The sequence below is a fragment of the Mytilus edulis genome, chromosome 3 (assembly GCF_963676685.1).
Source record: "Mytilus edulis chromosome 3, xbMytEdul2.2, whole genome shotgun sequence".
Classification (NCBI taxonomy): domain Eukaryota; kingdom Metazoa; phylum Mollusca; class Bivalvia; order Mytilida; family Mytilidae; genus Mytilus; species Mytilus edulis.
In genome coordinates, this window is record NC_092346.1 from 83,462,326 (window position 1) to 83,482,612 (window position 20,287).

The 20,287-nt window shown below is 32.1% G+C and overlaps 1 protein-coding gene across 1 annotated transcript; it reads left to right on the top strand.

The window, feature by feature from the left end:
- The first annotated feature begins 211 nt into the window (after positions 1-211).
- On the top strand, positions 212-20,080 carry LOC139517619 (galectin-8-like). The gene is made up of 8 exons (XM_071308862.1): positions 212-359; positions 13,534-13,625; positions 13,999-14,209; positions 14,838-14,960; positions 15,297-15,365; positions 16,082-16,167; positions 16,946-17,162; positions 19,483-20,080. The coding sequence occupies exons 1-8, from the start codon at positions 330-332 to the stop codon at positions 19,597-19,599; spliced, it is 945 nt and encodes a 314-aa protein (XP_071164963.1). The 5' UTR covers positions 212-329; the 3' UTR covers positions 19,600-20,080.
- Positions 20,081-20,287: the final 207 nt, after the last annotated feature.

Genomic DNA, 20,287 nt, shown 5'->3' on the forward strand with positions numbered 1-20,287 from the left:
AATAACTTCTGGTACTTTTTTCCTTAATATTTACGATTTTATTTCTCGTGCTTCGTTTTACCCGATTTTTATTTTTCGTGCAACGCTTTTGCGATTTTTATTTCACGTGTTTCCGTGTTTAGTACCCCCTTTACCACCCTCTCCTCAGTGACCATGACTTTTTAACAAATTGAGCAGAATACTGCATATTAAACTTGATGATGAGGAAGCAAGAAATTTATATGAACAAAGAGAGATAACCATTGTGTTTCGTATTGCTATTTCCAGGAAGCAGTTGTCTGCATTGACCTAAATAACAGAAGATCACAGAAAGCTGATTTACAACAAAGATGTCTTTACTTGGAAGTGTTATGAATCCGGTAAGTTGTTTTTGTTATATTCGGACACACTGACTTGTTTTAAAATGTACACATATCAAATATACGTGTCAGTGATAAGATAATGAATCGAAATGTAGTCGTATATATAATGCGTTCTCAACTAAAATTTCAAATTCTCATGTACAGTTTTTTTCATACATTCCGTGAAATAACTAGGAAATAGCATCTGTCAATGAAAAGATGCTAATTTTGAATAATTTGTCGAAGTATTTCTCAATTTTTTAATTGCTTTCATATTTTGTATAAGGTAGCATCTTTTTATAGTACATATGCTGTCTGTTTGATTTTATATGCTTCCAGCATTAATATTTGATGTAGATGCTGTTGTTAAAATAATAATGTACTGGAGCATCTTACTTTTACTAGGATGCTAGTTTTGCATATATTTTTTTTTAAATATTTTTTTATTTTTTGGGGATGCTGGATTTCCTATATATATTGAAATGCTGGCATTCAGTCATATTGGGATGCTGGCATCCCGTTTTATTAAGATGGTGGCATCCAGTCATATTGGGATGCTGGCATCCCGTTTTATTGAGATGCTGGCATCTCGTTTTATTGGGATGCTGGCATCCCGTTATATTGAGATGCTGGCATCCCGAAAAAGCTGGATGCTGGCATCCAAAACTGTAGGAGTGCAGACATCGCAAAATATCCGATTGCAGTAATCCTACAAGTTCTGTTTGATATACTGTTGGCCGAATTTCTATAGATGTACTCCATTGCATAATTTTGTGTAATGCAAAAAATAAAACAACAAAAATCCGTTTGTTGTTTTCCTCCCCACACTTAATCTAATGACGTCAGGGATATTATGACGTAAGAGGTGTTTTACCATCATGCGTAGAGATTCATGCAGAGACAGTAAACATGATAAGAAATCAAATCTCAAAAATCACTTATACCGATGTAAATATTTTTTGAAAAGTAATAAAAACAGGTAACCCTTTTAATATTCTCTTATTTGTTAGTTTTTCTTTTGTTTAATACTGAAAGCGCTTGCACTATTTTTCTACGCTTATTGCGGCAAATCCCACCCGCATGACGTCATGTAAAAAGAATGTTTAAAATCGGCGAAGTGGACATGGTTGCAAGGGGAAGGACGAAAAACACTTCTTTGGCCAGTATGCCGCAATTTATTATCATTTTGATATAACAGAAACATATACGCAATAGAACGCTACTCATACAGGTAAGACAAAGAAGATTTGCTTATATTTTACATGCACTTCGCAGTCCGAGATTTCTCAGATTTAGCCATTCATAAGGAATATTCTACTCAACTCGACAACTGTATATCTTTTCATATATATATTATCAGAATTCGAATTTTTCTAAAGGAGACGATTTGACTTGTGCCCGTCCGAGATTACTCTGATGTCCTACGCTCATGGGCCTAGCTTGTCTTGCAAAACAGCTGTTTGAAGTCCGAGCAATCTCGGACGCATTTCAGTGACTTGATACTCCAGCCGGATAATATAATTCTGATTATTTCCAGAGGGAAAATTACAGGCTTAAATGGTTAGGCAACGATGATTAATGTCAGTCGCCAGATTCTCCCATGTTGTCGGGGAGGCCGATGCACTTCGATCCGTTTGTGGTAGCCAATGTTGATTCCAGAACTTTCTATAAATGGGATTTGGAGGGGGGGCACTGACTGTCATAACAAAGGGACCCGCTAAAGTCATCTTTTAGTGTTTACCTCAGTCTGTATAATAAACCAATTTTCTTCACACGAAAATGGAGGGGGGCTGGATCCGCCTATGGTAGCGATGAGCCTCCAAGACAGACATACTTTAATATGACTATGAGAGTTTTTACCATGTTTTTTTTTACATCGAGTCTATGAGAGAGAAATTATGACTGTAACAGTGCTTTATTATAGTGCCAAATTACCAAAAAACTTGAAGGAAGACTATTTCTATATTAGGGTAGGTATGGAAATAGGAAATACACATATATTTTTTTTATTTTGCATTATGGAAATATGTACTTTTTCATGAAGTTATGAATAGTTTTGACAAAAATATTATCGACATAAACCCCACCGAGACGATTAACCACCATCAATATGGCCATGGCCAGTAAAAATATTTGGTCCGCAAAATTAATTTGTTTACCCCTAGACAACCTATAAGAAAACCATTAAAATGCATCACTGGTAAGAGTCCTTTGAGTTCAAGAAAAATAAAGTATGAAAAACTTTATTTCAGATTGATTTTCGGTCTAGAAAATTGAATGTGTTTGCCTTTTTTTTGCAAGGGTCTAAAACCAGTTAACTTGTGCCCGTCCGAGATTACTCTGAGTCTTGACTTCCTACGCTCATGGGCCTAGCTTGTCTTGCAAAACAGCCGTTTGGAGTCCGAGTAATATTTGAGTAATGGTATGATTGCTAATGAGACAACTCTCCACCGGACTGAGACCAAATAATATAGCACTAATATGACTAAGCAGTTTACAATTAAATGTCGGCATATGGCCTCCAACAATGAACAAAACTCATACTGCATAGTCATATATGAATCAGATTGAATGTAAAATTTGAAATACTATGTTTTAAAAGAAAGAAACACTTATCATACATAACAGATTTACCAATTTCAAAATAAATTTACTCTAATATATATACATTTTGTACTTAGCTTACTGGCAGGAATTAATAATAATAGGTTACATGTATAGTTTTATGGGTCAAGCTAGTCTTACAAATATGCCTCGGAGTCATCTTTTCATAAATGATTTTAAGCTGATATTTTCGTGATTTATTTCTTTTTTTTAAACGAAGCTCGGTGGAAGCTTGATAATAAAAGCAATGCATATATATAGCAAAGGAGTCGGTTCAGTAAGACCCCTTTTTGGCCCCAAAATATAGCAATTTTACAAAATTGTCAAAATGTATACTTTTAGTTATTTATTGGACAGTAGAATGCTTCTGCTACATAAATATGGGCTGTTTTTGACAAAATGATGTACATTTATTGAGTACTAGCACCATTAAGTCATGCTAAATTACTGAAATCATCACAATTCTAGCATTTTGGTTAAATTTTAGACGGTTTCCGTGTAAAACGAAAGTGGCCGCATTCGTGTTCATCCAAAATATTTAAATGTAAGTTGTATTTGATGATAATACATAACATATATAAAGGTTGAGGATGAACACGGATGCGGCCACTTTCATTTTTGACAAAAACCATCTTAAAAGTGACATTTTTCAGGATATTTGGTAGATTTTCCATATTTGAGCTTGAATCGGAGCGTTTTTAATGACTAAATTAGTTAAAATCTTTCACTTAAATTAATTGAATCAAATTAAATAGACACTTCAGTGTTTAGAAAGTGGTCAAAATCTTTCGTCAGATGAACCTGAAATATGGGGCCAAAGTTGGTCCTTACCGGACCTACTCCTTTGCAAAATAAATGAAAAGAAAATACGAAAATTAAGGAAAATGTAAATATCGCTACAAGAGTTTGTGTTCCAGGACTAGGCTAAAATAAAAAAACAACACACAAATTCAAAAAAGGTGTTAACCGAATACACCCTTAGATGGGAATTAAATTTCACGAAAGTCGCTAAATACATGTAGGATGTATTTCTAAAAAAAACACTTTTCTCCCTTTCATAATGTACAGTATAGACCTGGATGTTGTTCCATAAAAAATCAATTGAACTAGTGGTTCATATGTCAAATGTATGTGTTTTGAATAGTAAACAACAGGCATATATTGGTGTGGAAAACTTAATTTAAAAGAAGTTTAAATGAAGGTTTTCTTCGAATAATAATGCGTTTTTTCGTTCCCTTGTGGTGTAATGTTACAACGAAAATTTATTGTTGATAATATTTCATATAATTATTTATTTCTCTTTTCAGCATTTGTAAAGAAGTGGCTTCACCTTTCTGGTTACTATTCATGTGTTGTGTATTAATGTATCGCAACACTTTATAGTTATTGGACAGGTTAAACTCAGACGACGAATCATCCAAACAGCACCAGATCTTTTGATTCCAGCTGATTTCAGATCACTAGCAATACATGATAATAGAAAGTTTGAAAGTTCCAGTTCGTGTAACTGATTTGATTAAATGATTAACAAATATTGAAATTTTAAAATACAGAAAAAAGATACAAGTTTAATAATGATTGTAATAAAGAAAATGTAAGTTTTGTTAATAAAATGAAAGGCTCAAGTACTAGAAGATCCTGACATGATGTACTGACTCATTGGAAGATGTATACAGCAAGTCCAGAGATACTGACAATATCCAGTACGTACAGATCATAGACACTGTGCACTAGTATCAATAATAGATTATTTTTAAATATTGCATTGTGGTACACGTTTTATTGTATACAGGCAATTGCGGGAAACAAATCTCCTTAATTTATACATTGGATGCCAATGGGGTTTCTCATAGACACAAAACAAAATTATTATGCAGGTTTAAATATAACGCACCTCATATTTAGCATTTTAATAAAGGTACAGTCACCAATCCGTTTTGTAGAGTGTTTGTCCTGGATGACTTAGTTCATCAGAAATTCCCAAGGTTGATGGTCATTGGGCAAATTCATTTGATTGATAAAATGCCATACAAGATGAGCAGCATTTTTTTTTTATTTTGTCCAGTTGATTTCTGAAAGCCTTGGAAACTGCTAAACTTGATATGATTTCAGCTGGCAATTGCATTAAGCTTTTTAAAAAAAAAAATCTATGAACATTCGAAACATGAGCATATCAGATTTGAAAATTATAGTCCTGATGTCATCATATATAAATGTATTGTCTCGAGACCACAATAGTCAATAACATGTATACCTCATGTCTTACATAATGGTAATCAAATTCAGAAAAATAACATTAAAATTGGCTAATTATTGGAAACTTACCGGTAGTACATTGACATAGTTTTATAAATATCAAATTGTTGACATCAGCATTCACATGGTCAACTAGCACTTTACAATTCAGATTCAGTTTGTTGGTCAAGTATACATTTCACACTCTGACCTATGATGTCACATTCTCAATATGCATTAAACTGGCCACTGGACATGAACAAAGACTTAAAATATAATCTTCCCGGCATTCATCAGTAGCTTTTTTTTATGTTTTAATACTTGATTGTTTTCATATGCATTCAACACACATCAAAACCTTAGGAAATGTACTGTGTGATATATTGGTGGATTAATACTAAAATCCAATTGATTAGAAAGCAGCATTTAAATTCGTGTCATAATGAAAAATGGTACATGTCTGCAAGTTTGTGATGCCAGAATCCCTATATTTTGGGAAGCCAGCCTCCGGATATTTTGGTATGTCAGCATCCAGATATATTGAGATGCCAGCATCCCGATATTTTGGGATGCCCGCATCCAGATATTTTGGGATGCCAGGATCCAGATATATTGGGATGCCAGAATCCGAATATTTTGGGATGCCAGCATCCAGATATTTTGGGATGCCAGCATCCAAAAGTATTGGGATGCCAGCATCCGGATATTTTGGGATGCCAGCATCCAGATATATTGGGATGCCAGCATCCGGATATTTTGGGATGCCAGCATCCAGATATGTTGGGATGTCAGTTTCTGGATATGTTGGGATGCCAGAATCTATAAATAATTGGAAGCCAGCATCCAAACGTTGAAGTATTCAATATGAAATTAAAAGTATTACATCAGCATCTATCAAAGGTGAAGATGCAATTTTAATCGTTTTCTTCATTATCCGCAGACACTTTTTTGAAATATGCTATGTACAGAAATAAGAAGTGCTTTTTATACAAAACAATTTCACAACTACAAAAGTTGTTAATATAATCGAGAGAGCATCCATAATCTTTAAGACCCAATAAAATTCATTATGTAGCATCTACTATTCATAGAAATAAATGAATCAGTATGATTTTTGGTAAAATGAGCATATGTTGATACTTAAACAAATGCAATATAGTAGAAATATTCTGAATATGGAACATGGCCGTAACATTTTCTCTGGACATTGAAAAATTTATTAGAATACAACATAATTTTACCTTAAAAATTCAAAAATTGTCAAAAATTCTCTTTAAGCATATGAGAATTACAAATTTTAGTTGAGAACACATTATATCATACTTCAAACATTTTTTTCTAGTTTCAGTTTTGGTTCATGCCGGAATATTTCTACTGTCATACGTGCTACTATAGAAATTTAGATAATTTACGTGGCCCTACTGAAAAAAATCAGTAAATGCTAGCTTCTTGTGGTTTGAAATTAGTCCAAATAATTATGACTAGTTTGAAATATGTCACGTTCAGTCAAATATTACTTCCCTTTTCATCTCCGTAGTCGGTATTAAATAGTTATAATATTACATATATTAATAAAGTCGGCATTATTTGCAATACTTATTATGTTTGACCAACTATGTAATTGATATACCATGAGCCTTAACCATTTATTGTTGATGAGTTTGTGCTAATAAAATATTTGTTTGTATTTGTATTTGTATACAGTCATGAAAGTATTTGATTTTAAAGGTGAACAAGTGTCAGTTTTATTGAAATTTTCGTAATGAAAATTATTCCTCAAGTGATTTTTTTAAGGTACCATGCGTTTTGGGAATTGAACCCTCCTTTTTAGCTCACCTGGCCCAAAGAGCCAAGTGAGATTTTCTCATCACTTGTCGTCCGGCGTCTGTAAACTTTTACAAAAATCTTCTCCTCTGAAACTACTGGGCCAAATTTAACCATACTTGGCCACACTCATCCTTGGGGAATGAGTTGGGGTATCTAGGTTATAAAATGTGTCCAATGACCTGGCCATCCAACCAAGATGGCCTCCATGGCTAAAAATAGAACATAGGGGTAAAATGTAGATTTTGGCTAATATCTCTGAAACCAAAGCATTTAGAGCAAATCTGACATGGTGAAAAATTGTTTATCAGGTCAAGATCTATCTGCCAGAAGAATTTTTTTTTTAGACAAATTGGACAACCCAATGTTAGGTTGCTGTCCCTGAATTAGTAATTTTAAGGAAATTTGGTAGTTTTTGGTTATAATCTTGAATATTATAAATGATAGAGATACACTGTATGCAGCAATAATGTTCAGCAAAGTAAGATCTACAAATAAGTCAACATGACCAAAATAATCAGTTGACCAATTTAGGAGTTATTGCCCATTGTATTTTATTTTTAAGGTTTATGTACCCTTCTGTAGCCATTTTTGTACGAATTTTTCAAACCTCAATTGTATCAAAACTAAAGATAAAATAAATAATAGAGATAGGCCATTTAGTACATGTTCCAAGGGGAAACTTGATGCAAAGCATTATTTGTTACTGTTTCATTGCATTTGATAGAAAAAGAGGACTTTGTGGCAAATAAATCAAGATTTTTATAGAAAATCGACAGCCTTTAATACAGAGATTTTTGTTATAAAATTTGAAACATAAATTACTCACTTGATTTTCTATGATGTGCTAGTGTTTATTTTTTACAAAAAGTTCTAAGTAACCTGTAAATTCCAAAACACCTCGTGCTGAGTCACTAAATTCGAGCGCACCCTAAAAGGTGTACTTGATTTTGGCCATATTTATACTTGTCTTAACCAATAACTACATTTATAAACTTGTTTTAAGGAAATCAATGCTAGCACTGCATGCAATAATCCTATATCTATCAGTCATCAAATTGCCAAATATGAGAGTACAAGGATAAAGGCTGTGGATTTTCTATAAAAATCTTGATTTATTTGCCACAAAGTCCTCTTTTTCTATTAAGGTTCATGTGGACCCTAAGGCTAAAATGGCCGTATTTTCACCTCAAAATTTTCTCTGAGTACAGGCAAACCTGTGCATCTGGAAAAGTTTTAAGGCATAGCATGCCCTAGATAAATAGAATTCAAATGCATTGTATGATTTAGAAAATTCATAACTTAACTGGATTTTGCCGTACACTTTTTTTCGTCTCTGCAGAAGATGATAAAATTAACAAACAGTCGAGTTTACCTTGATATGGTCCACTCAGGTATACAGTTCAAATAACCAATTATTGTCAGGTATCTATTGTCCATCTAATGTCCATGTCAATTAAAAATGCTCACTTTAATTTTTACCTGTGGGGAAGTTCTCAAACCTGTTTCCCAAACTTAGTTTATTTTGGCACCTTCTGGAGGAATGAAAAAAAATGCATGGCAAAATCCTGGTAAGTTTTTATTTTTCTAAAACATAAAACATATTTAAAATTCATTTAGCTAGGGCATGCTATGCCTGAAAAAATTTACAGATGCGCAGGTTTGTCTGTACTCAAAGTAAATTTTGAGGTGAAAATACGGCAATTTTAGCCATAGGGTCCACATGAACCTTAAATGCAATGGAATAGTAAAAAAATGCTTTGCATCAAGTTTTCCCTTGGAATATGTACAAAATGACCTATCTCTATTATTCATTATATCTGTAGTTTTGATACAATTGAAGTTTGAAAAGTTCGTACAAAAATGGCTACAGAAGGGTACATAAACCTTAACCATTTTTCTAAAATTTTAGTTATCTTTTAAAAAAAAATCTTCTCCTCTGAAAACTACCTAGACAAATTTAACCAAACTTGGCAACCATCATATTAAGGGTATTTTGTTTCAATAATGTATCTGATGACCTGGCCAACCTACCAAGATGGCCACCATGGCTAAAAATAGAACATAGGGGTAAAATGTAGATTTTGGCTTATATCTGTGAAACCAAAGCATTTAGAACAAATCTGACAGGGTAAAATTGTTAATCAGGTCAAGATCTATCTGTCCTGAAATTTTCAGACAAATCGGACAACCCAATATTGGGTTGCTGCCATTAAATTAGTAATTTTAAGGAAATTTTGTAGTTTTTAGTTATTATGATCTTGAATATTATAAAATATAGAGATAAACTGTATACAGCAATAATGTTCAGCAAAGTAAGATCTACAAATAAGACAACATGACCAAAATAATCAGTTGACCAATTAAGGAGTTATTGTCCATTGTATTCTATTTTTAACCATTTTTCTAAAATTTTAATAATCTTTTTAAAAAAATCTTCTCCTCTGAAACTACCAAGACAAATTTAACCTAACTTGGCAACCATCATCTGAAGGGTATGTTGTTTCAATAATGTGTCCAGTGACCTTGTCCACGAACTAAGATGGCCGACATGGCTAAAAATAGTACATTTTACATAGGGGTAAAATGCAATTTTTGGCTACCATCTCTGAATTTAAAGCATTTAGAGCAAATCTCATTCATTTAAATATGTTCATTAAGTCAATATCTACCTGCCCTGAAATTTTCAGACAAAACAGGCAACCTGTTGTTGGGTTCCTGCCCCTGAATTTGTAATTTTAAGAAAATTTTGCAGTTTTTGGTTATTATCTTCAATATTATCTTAGATAAAGATAAACTGTAAACAACAATTATGTAAAGCAAAGTAAGATCTTCAAATAAGTCAACTTGACCGAAACAGTCAATTGACTCCTTAAGAAGTTATTGCTCTTTATAGTTAATTTTAAACAATTTTCGTAAACTTTTACAAAATATTTTCCTTTAAAACTACTGAGCCAAGTTCATTATAGATAGAGAAAATTGCAAACAGCAAGAATGTTCAGTAAAGTAAGATTGACGAACACATCAGCATCACCAAAACATAATTTTCTCATGAATTCTATTCTCACCTTTTATGTATGTCCTTTGTTTAGCATGATCATTGACCAAGGTGAACGACACAGGCTCTTTAGAGCCTCTTGTTTCTCTTCACTTGTCATCCATCGTCCATCGTCGTTAACTTTTACAAAAATCTTCTCCTCTGAAACTGCTGGGCCAAATTTTACCAAACTTGGACACAATCATCATTGGATTATTTAGTTTTAAATATGTGTTCGATTACCCGGCAAACCGACCAAGATGGCCACCATGGCTAAAAATAAAACATAGGCTGAAATGCAGTTTTTGGCTCATATCTCTGAAACCAATGCATATAGAGCAAATCTGACAAGGGGTTAAGTTGTTTATCAGGTCATGATCTATCTGCCCTGAAATTTTCAGATGAATCAGATAATCGATTGTTGGGTTGCTGCCCCTGAATTTGTAATTTAAGGAAATGTTGCCGTGTTTGGTTATTATCTTGAATATTATTGGAGATAGAGATAAACTGTAAACAGCATTAATGTTCAATTGACCACTTCAGGAGTTGTTGCCCTTTTAAGTCAATTTTTCTCAATTTTTCGTAAATTTTTATACGACCGCAAAAATTTTAATTTTCGTCGTATATTGCTATCACGTTGGCGTCGTCGTCCTGCGTCGTCGTTGTCTGAATACTTTTAGTTTTCACACTCTATCTTTAGTAAAAGTGGATAGAAATCTATGAAATTTAAAACAAGGTTCATAACCACAAAAGGAAGGTTGGGATTGATTTTGGGAGTTTTAGTTCAAACAGTTTAGAAATTAGGGGCCAAAAAAGGGCCCAAATAAGCATTATTCTTGGTTTTCGCACAATAACTTTAGTATAAGTAAATAGAAATCAATGAAATTTAAACACAAGGTTTATGACCACAAAAGGAAGGTTGGGATTGATTTTGGGAGTTGAGGTCTGAACAGTTTAGGAATTAGGGGCCAAAAAGGGGCCCAAGTAAGCATTATTCTTGGTTTTCGCACCATAACTTTAGTATAAGTAAATAGAAATCTTTGAAATTTAAACACAAGGTTTATGACCATAAAAGGAAGGTTGGGTTTGATTTTGGGAGTTTTGGTCCCAACAGGTTTTTAGGAATAAGGGGCCCAAAGGGTCCGAAATTGAACTTTGTTTGATTTCATCAAAAATTGAATAATTGGGGTTCTTTGATATGCCGGATCTAACTGTGTCTGTAGATTCTTAATTTTTGGTTCCGTTTTCCAATTGGTCTACATTAAGGTCCAAAGGGTCCAAAATTATACTTAGTTTGATTTTAACAAAAATTGAATCCTTGGGGTTCTTTGATATGGTGAATCTAAAAATGTACTTAGATTTTTGATTATTGGCCCAGTTTTCAAGTTGGTCCAAATCGGGGTCCAAAATTAAACTTTGTTTGATTTCATCAAAAATTGAATAATTGGGGTTCTTTGATATGCCAAATCTAACTGTGTATGTAGATTCTTAATTTTTAGTCCCGTTTTCAAATTGGTCTACATTAAATACCAAAGGGTCCAAAATTAAACTAAGTTTGATTTTAATAAAAATTGAATTCTTTGGCTTTTTTGATATGCTGAATTTAATCATGTACTTAGATTTTTGATTATGGGCCCAGTTTTCAAGTTGGTTCAAATCAGGATCCAAAATTATTATATTTAGTATTGTGCAATTGAATAGCAAGAAATTTTCAATTGCACAGTATTCAGCAATAGCAAGAAATCTTCAATTGCACAGTATTGTGCAATAGCAAAAAATGTTCAATTGCACAGTATTGTGCAATAGCAAGAAATCTTCAATTGCACAGTATTGTGCAATAGCAAATATTTTCAATTGCACAGTATTGCGCAATAGCAAGAAATATCTAATTGCACAATATTGTGCAATAGCAAGAAATTTTCAATTGATTGGATTTATCTTTCTTTGTCCAGAATAGTAGTTGAATCAACTTAAATCATTGTTTTATACAATGCACAATGTATATTCACTTTTACTACCAACTGATAAATTAAAACACTCTTTACCATTCAGTGATAACAAGCACTTTTTGTTACATTTTAATATTTTATGATGTATTTAAATGAGTAGTTATTGTTGCAAACTCCATTACAAATTTGAATTGAGATCAGTTTTGAAAAAAGGGAAAGGGGGATGTGAAAAAAAAATGGTGGGGGTGGGGGGGGGGGGGGGGGTTAATTTTTCTCATTTCAGATTTCATAAATAAAAAGAAAATTTCTTCAAACATTTTTTTGAGAGGATTAATATTCAACAGCATAGTGATTGCTCAAAGACAAAAAAAATATTTTAAGTTCATTAGACCACATTCATTCTGTGTCCAAAACCTACGCTGTGTCAACTATTTAATCACAATCCAAATTTAGAGCTGAATCCAGCTTGAATGTTGTGTCCATACTTGCCCCAACCGTTCAGGGTTCAACCTATACGGTCGTATAAAGCTGCGCCCTGCGGAGCATCTGGTTGTAATCTTTTACAAAAATCTTCTCTGAAACTGCTAGGCCAAACTCATAATTGATAGAGATAACTGTTGACAGGAAATGTTCATTAAAGCAAGATGGAGTCATTACCACCAAAATTGTCAATTGAACTCTTAAGGGGTTATTGCCCTTTAATGTCAATATTTACATATATTTTTTTTTAAATCTTTCTTATCTTTTACAAAAAATCTTGTCTTCTTAATCTACTGGGCCAAATGGAATTTTCACCTTTTTTCTGCGTTTTATCATAAATGATAGAAAATTATAATAGAACATAATTTCAATATTTGATTAAAAAAATCAGATAGCCTAAGAAATGTTAAGGTCCCTAATTCCTACCTTTTCGTTTTCAATCAATCATTCAAAAAATTTCAACATACAGACAAAAGATGGTCTAAAATTTCATTTTTGCATAGAACTACACATATTTCAGTTAAAAACCTATCAACTCAGTTGTGTTGATTTTGAATTCAATATGAAAGAAGTTAAGAACCTGCCCATACTATGGCTGTTTTAGAGGTATCCTTTGTTTCAATTAAGTTTAATGGGATAGATTTTAACAAGTTTATTACAAAAATTATTCAGTGAAAGCCTATTATCCATATAAATGTATCAGGAATTTATTGGATAATGCTCCTTCTTCATACAAATAAAGAAGCACATGAAGTCTTTAAGAAATGGAGCATAGGTGCTACTGTTAGGTAAAACATGTCCACAAATATTTACATGTAGTGGTGTTGTAAAAAATCACAAATTAGTGGAGGCATGAAGATAATTTCAAAATATTTTTTGTCATAAAACATACCATGTGTGAAGCTTCTCTATTTTCTAATTCTAATGTATATACCATCATTGTTTTCCATGACTTATCTTGACTAAATTCTGAACTGGTTTCAATTGAATCAATGCTGTTGTACCTAATGTGTTCAAAGACTTTTTTTTTAATATTTCTATCTTTTTAATGCTTTTATTACAGCCTATTCCTTATATTGGTAGTATTCCTGGAGGAAAATTGACCCCAGGGTTTCAGATTGTGATTCAAGGTGTTGCTCCTAGCCATTCTGAGGGGTAATAGTATAAAATGATTAAATGTGTAGTTACTTTAAAATTATATTTCTAATTAAAAAAAGAATCAGTTGATATAATTTCATTTATATACTTAAACAGTTACTAAGAAGAATTTACTCTACAATGTCAACTAGAAGTTACATAAGTCAGTATATGTTGAAAAGAAAATACATCTCAAAATCTTAATGTGAAATTCCGTTGCTATGAAAGTTCAGCATATCAGCAATTCTTTGAAATTGTTTTATTCAAGGCATACTTTAAATTAATCTATGGAAACTGTTATTTCAAGCTATTTTAATACATTTGTCTGGTATTTTTCTTTTCAAATTTTATGTAACAAGTACGATAAAAACTCCTGTCTGATATTTTTCAGCTTTTCCTTCAATTTAGCATATGGATCATCTATTGGTGATCCTCGCTCTGACACTGCTCTGCATTTCAACCCAAGGTTCACCCAGAATTGTGTGGTGAGAAACTCATACAAAAATAACAACTGGGCTGGTGAAGAGAGACAAAATGGAATGCCATTCACTAAACACACCCCTTTTGAACTCACTGTCAGTGCAGATGTTAATTGTTACAAAGTAAGTTTTATTTTATTTGATGCACAGTTCTAGATTTTGTTTGAAACATTTCAGTTCAAATGTTATTTGTTAGACACAATTTTTTTACAGACAGATGTTATTAATAATCATTACAGTCAATTAAATAACCCAAACTTTATTTTAAACATGCATGCAAATTATGAACAGATACAGAATTCCAAAAGGCATGAAAACAGAAACTGTTATTACCCTAAAATCAAGTATCTCTGGAAATACCTTTCATTAACTAGTAAATCTATAAAAATTTGGACAAACAAAATTAAATGAATTTACAGTTCATTCTTCAGAAAATAATAAAATTGAGAATGGAAATGGGGAATGTGTCAAAGAGACAACAACCCAACCATAGAAAAGACAACAGCAGAAGGTCACCAACAGGTCTTCAATGTAGCGAGAAATTCCCGCACCCACAGTCTTTATTTCATATGCTTTGCTTCATGGCGTTACAATTTTAGATTTTTTTTACTGTACTTGACTTTGGCCATGTGATTTAACTTGACCTTTGAAGCATTAAACACAACAACTCTTTTTGCAAAGAACTTTAAGATCCATAATTTACAGACATATCTTTTAGCATGTTTAGTATAATGTATTCATTATTATTTAGATTTCAGTAAACAAGAGACATTTTTGTGATTTTCAACACAGACTTCCCATCAATGGAGTCAATACATTTACATGTGAAGGAACAGTAAATATCAGCTCTGTCCAGTTTATTGCTCCAAATATGGTAAGTTAGGACTAATACAACATTGTTTAAATATATTAAAAGATGATGCTTAAAATTCAATGGCTAACATGTCCCTCCCGGTGAAAGAAAACATAAAAGATATAAAGTTACTGCTTTGTTTGTCTGTACTATCTTAAATACTAGGTTTTCAGATGATATCTTTGATTTCTATGTCAGGTAGGACATTATACCTTTGGCCATTTTTGTTTGTTGATTTGAATATGTACTGTTCTACAGCTGTTCAAAGATTTTGTAAGCAGACGAGACATTAACTCTATCAAAATCTGTGATTATATGAAATGATGTGTTATTTATCAAAAATTGTATATATTGTAGCCATCTATGCCTGCTCCTCCACCATACATGAATTACCCTGCACAGCCACCCATGCCATTAATAAATCCAGTGAGTATTTATATAATACACATAGAAAATACACAAATATAGGATTTATAATAAGAAAATGATTCTTGTTTTAATATTTTGTCCTGATCTGAAAAATAATTTGTTATATATATGACACATGCCTAGTCTCCAAGGGAGTAAACTGAGTTTTGAAAGATTGATATATTGAATGTGATTGATAAAAGTTTATTTACTCATAAGACTTGCAGTCACTTGCTACTTGAAGATATTCCTTCATGAAATGGTTTTGAATTCTTCAAGGTTTTTCAAGATCAAAAATAGTATCTGAAGACAAAAAGGGGATTTTACTGATAAATGGACTTAATTTTTGCCAATCAACATTAACACTTTTACAGTCACTTTAGCAATAGCACCTCAAAGTAACATACAGGTTCTTAATTATATAGATGAATACAAATATAGACTTCAACATTTACTTTTTCATCTTGGTTTATAATCAAGTCTTGATTCACCTAGATATAAATTTTCTGAAGCTTTGCAATTATATATGTGATAAAAAGTTTAATAAATATGTAATGTATTTTATTCTGAAATTTTGTGGCAGTAGTCAGATCAGGCAAGAGACATATCTGTGGAACCCAGTGTGGGTATTTTTAATCTTTTTTTAAACCTTGCAGATATTAATCATCTGGGCATGCTTTTATTTTGTCACATCATCTTTGTTATAAATAGCATCTCGTCTTATCATGTTTAAGGCATTGCCACTAACAACAATGGTACCAAACGGACTACATCCTGGTAAAATGATCTATATATCTGCCACACCAGTAGGCACTAATAGGTAAGGAAGTTTTAAAGATTATAGAAGATTTTAATTTCAAACGTAAAAAAGTTAAAATATTGATTGTAAAATTACATATCAATTTGATTGGAATTGAAGTATCTGCAAATCTGAGTACATGTGTACAAAAAATTATAACATGTATACCCAATAGGTTTGAAATGTATTTTTTATTATGATTGTTGAATTTCCATTGTTACATCCAAAAATGTTTGGAAGAACTGACAGATTTATTTGAATTTTCTGAGATATAAGTTGTCAAGTGTTAAATACTTTTAAACTTTGATTATAAAATTCATTATCATCAACTAGAGAGGACAATTGGTGGGAAATAGTTACAATTGAAACTTTATGAAGAAAAAACCCAACTTTTTCCTGTTGTAATTTCAAATTACAGGAACGTCCTTATAAGATAATACTTGTTTGAATGCCAAAAGATGAAAAAGATTGATACATGAAGCAATCTTAGATTCTGATTGGCTATTATTGAATTAAACCATCTCCCATGAAACTAAATGTGATTTATTTATAACATATAACCATCTAAAACTTAGCTTATTTGGTAAATTTGATGTTAATTTACCATGTAAGATACTCAGATCCTAGTTACTTCTCTTTTTACTGAGTTTGGTTGGGCATCAATTATCTGTACACACAAATATAATGAGATAAGCTATGATTTTATCTGTACAAATATCTTTTAAATAAAGTACATGTTTATGCTATGATTACAGGGAAGTATATTAGTTTTAACCATTAAAGTTTTTATAATTTTCAGATTTACAATTAACCTACAAGAAGGTTCATACCCAAATTGTGATATTGGAATGCATTTTGATGTGCGCTTTAATTGTGGTTCAGATTGTAATCAGATCATACGTAATAGCTTGTCACGTGGAGCATGGGGACAGGAAGAAAGATCTATCCCATACTTCCCATTTGCAGGAAATATGCCCTTTGAAATGATAATTTTATGTGAGAATGGATGTTTTAAGGTATGTATTCAGATTGTATTCAACTAAAAAATATTTAGTTATACATCGAACTTTTTCTCATAATATGAATTAGTTTACATATTTTTAGGATATTGCTAAAATATAACAATCAAAAGATAAAACTTCATTCCATGCCTTAAAGCAGTTTTTAACTTGATTTATTGTCAACTGCATTTTAATTTAAGACTCCATCACTTATAAAAAAGATGTGTCTTCCATCTGTCCTGCTTCTTCCACAAATTTATCTAAATTCCATCCTTTGCTTATAGCCCTCTTTATCAAATCCTGATTGGTTATGGTTTGAATACAATGTTCCAATATTATTTCATCGCATGTAGCTTCAAACTCAAACGCATGTGCCTTTTCTCTCAGTCTCATTACATATGTTACTGTGTATTCATCTTTAAATGGCTTCATTTTTAAAAATAAATACCTGGCATGATGTTTGTTCTTCTTTGGCAAGTAATATTTATTCAATTTGTTCTTTAAGACTTTATACTCATCTTTCTCCTTCTTCATCTCTTAGGCTTCTTTCCAATCTTGATATATCTTTTCCTCCATAAATGATTAATGCATCCTTTTTATCTGCAGGTTCTGTTATCCTGAAATATCTAAATTCCCTCTCTATACTTTCCATCCATTCTTCCCAATGTTTTCCTGTAGATATCTGATCATCCGACTGTATAAACGGTTGTGATCATAAATTTCTAGTTTCCGTAATTACCGTTATCTGCTGGAGCTCTCCTCGGTCCATAATCTCTATTTTATCAGTATCTTCTTTTAATTCCTTGTTTTAGCACTATCTTCTTTCAATTCTGTGTTCCGGTAAATTTTCTCTTTATTTACGCTGCTAAACACTGCTTTCTTCTTTGTTTTTTATCCTCGTCGCCATTGAAAGATCGGAGTAAGACTTGATGGTTCAGATAGTAATTTAATAATGGCTATAAAATATACAATTGGTATCGCAGTAGCGACGTTACGTAACAAGTAAATGTCCCGAAGGTTTGTGCGTGACGTTCCCCGGAATAATCACAGATATTACAGTTATCAATAAGTAAAATTGAGAATGGAAATGGGGAATGTGTCAAAGAGACAACAACCCGACCAAATAAAAAACATCAGCAGAGTGTCACCAACAGGTCTCCAATGTAGCGAGAAATTCCTGCACCCGGAGGCGTCCTTCAGCTGGCCCTTAAACAAATATATACTAGTCCAGTGATAATGAAGACAAATTTTCAAGAGTTCAAATAACGAAGAAATTGACAATTATAGGTCACTGTATGGCCTGCAACAATGAACAGAGCCCACACTGCATAGTCAGATATAAAAGGCCCCAAAATGACAAATGTAAAGCAATTCAAATGAGAAAAACCAACAGCCCAATTTATGTATGAACTAATACAAAAAAAACTAATGTGTTTCACAGCAACAACTGACAACCACTGAATTACATACTCCTGACTTGAGACAGGCACATACAGAATGTGGCAGGGTTAAACATGTTTGGCAGGTGTATGACCCTCCACTTACCTGGGACAGTGGTGCAACAGCACAACACAAGACAATGAACATATAACAAATAAGAAAAAGTTTGATTGTCTCTAACTGTTAGCCTCCACTAAGTGATAAGGCATAGAGGTTTATCTGTTAAGGCACTTACATTATACCTTCTGAACATTTCCATGTTGCCTCTAGACATTAACCTGATTTTAGTTATTGCTTTATTTTAATAAGATACAGGTTAAAATTCATTTCATGATCACTTCTCATTATATGTCTGTTAATGAAGTATTATGGTATACTTTGCTCCACATCATGTCGGTCCCTTTGTAAATAATCTATTCAACAATTCAAAGCTGCTTTAAACAATTCTTTGAAATTCGACAGAAAAATATCTCCCTTTTGTTGCCTGTTGTTGCAAAGTAAACAGGACATTTTAACTATCAGATTAAGGGAAGTTAGTTGTATGTCTCACAAAAACTTGATGTTACTTTAATCAATCTTATCAAAAAGTGTACACTGCTTTTGGAATTGATAAAAGAAAGCCTCTTTTTGGTTCTTCAATTTGTTTTCCTGAATTATAGGACTTTAACTTTAACTATCTTTCACATATAGTGCATATAGTATGGTTAAATTGATTTACCAGTACTCAAAACACTTCTTGGAATTGATGTATAGAAACCAATTTGAAATTGCAAACTTTTGGTTGCTTTGTCATGTCTCAATTGCTTTAGAATGTGGCATTTGTATATAACTAACATTACAAGTTATGTTTTTATTGTTTCAACATTATAAAAGCTCTTTTTGATTGATTTTACAGGTTGCAGTAAATAACCAACATTTCCTGGAATATCGACACAGAATGACTCCATTTACCAGATTTAACACGCTGACGGTCACTGGAAATCTTACTATCCAACAAGTCAGATTCCAGTAATTATATCTCAAATAAACATCAGCAGAAAACAAACTGTGTACAGTATCATCATGTATTTCATATTTTGTAACAAAGTAAGCAGATCTTATATCAGATTATAAATTTTACTAAATATTCATTTGGTTTTTTTAATGAAATATAGATAGAACATGTTTATTCTTGCCATCAGAATATGATTTGCTGTTTTGAAAGTTAATGTTTAAAATTCTTTATATTTTGATATTAAATATTGCAATTTTTTTAAATGGATAATATTTTTATCATATTTTTTTTTTTTTTTTTAAATAGTTTGGAAATACATGTACATCATTTACAATTAGAGTGGAAATATTTGTGAATATTGCAATTTTTTTAAATGGATAATATTTTTATCATATTTTTTATTTTTTTTTTAAATAGTTTGGAAATACATGTACATCATTTACAATTAAAGTGGAAATATTTGTGAAATCTCTTTTTTTTTTTTAATTCAAGATCCCAAGCTTGCTCTGTCATGCTTTTTGTGTCATCATGAAGATTTTTCATATTGATTGAAAGGAGAAGGTCCAGTAAGGGCTGATTTTGGCCTCAAAGTTCAGGTTCATCTGATGACAGATTTGGACACTTTTTAAACACTTAAGTGTCTACTTTAGTCCATTCAATTAGTGTATGTGAAAGGTCATTAAAGACGATCAAATACAAGCTTATA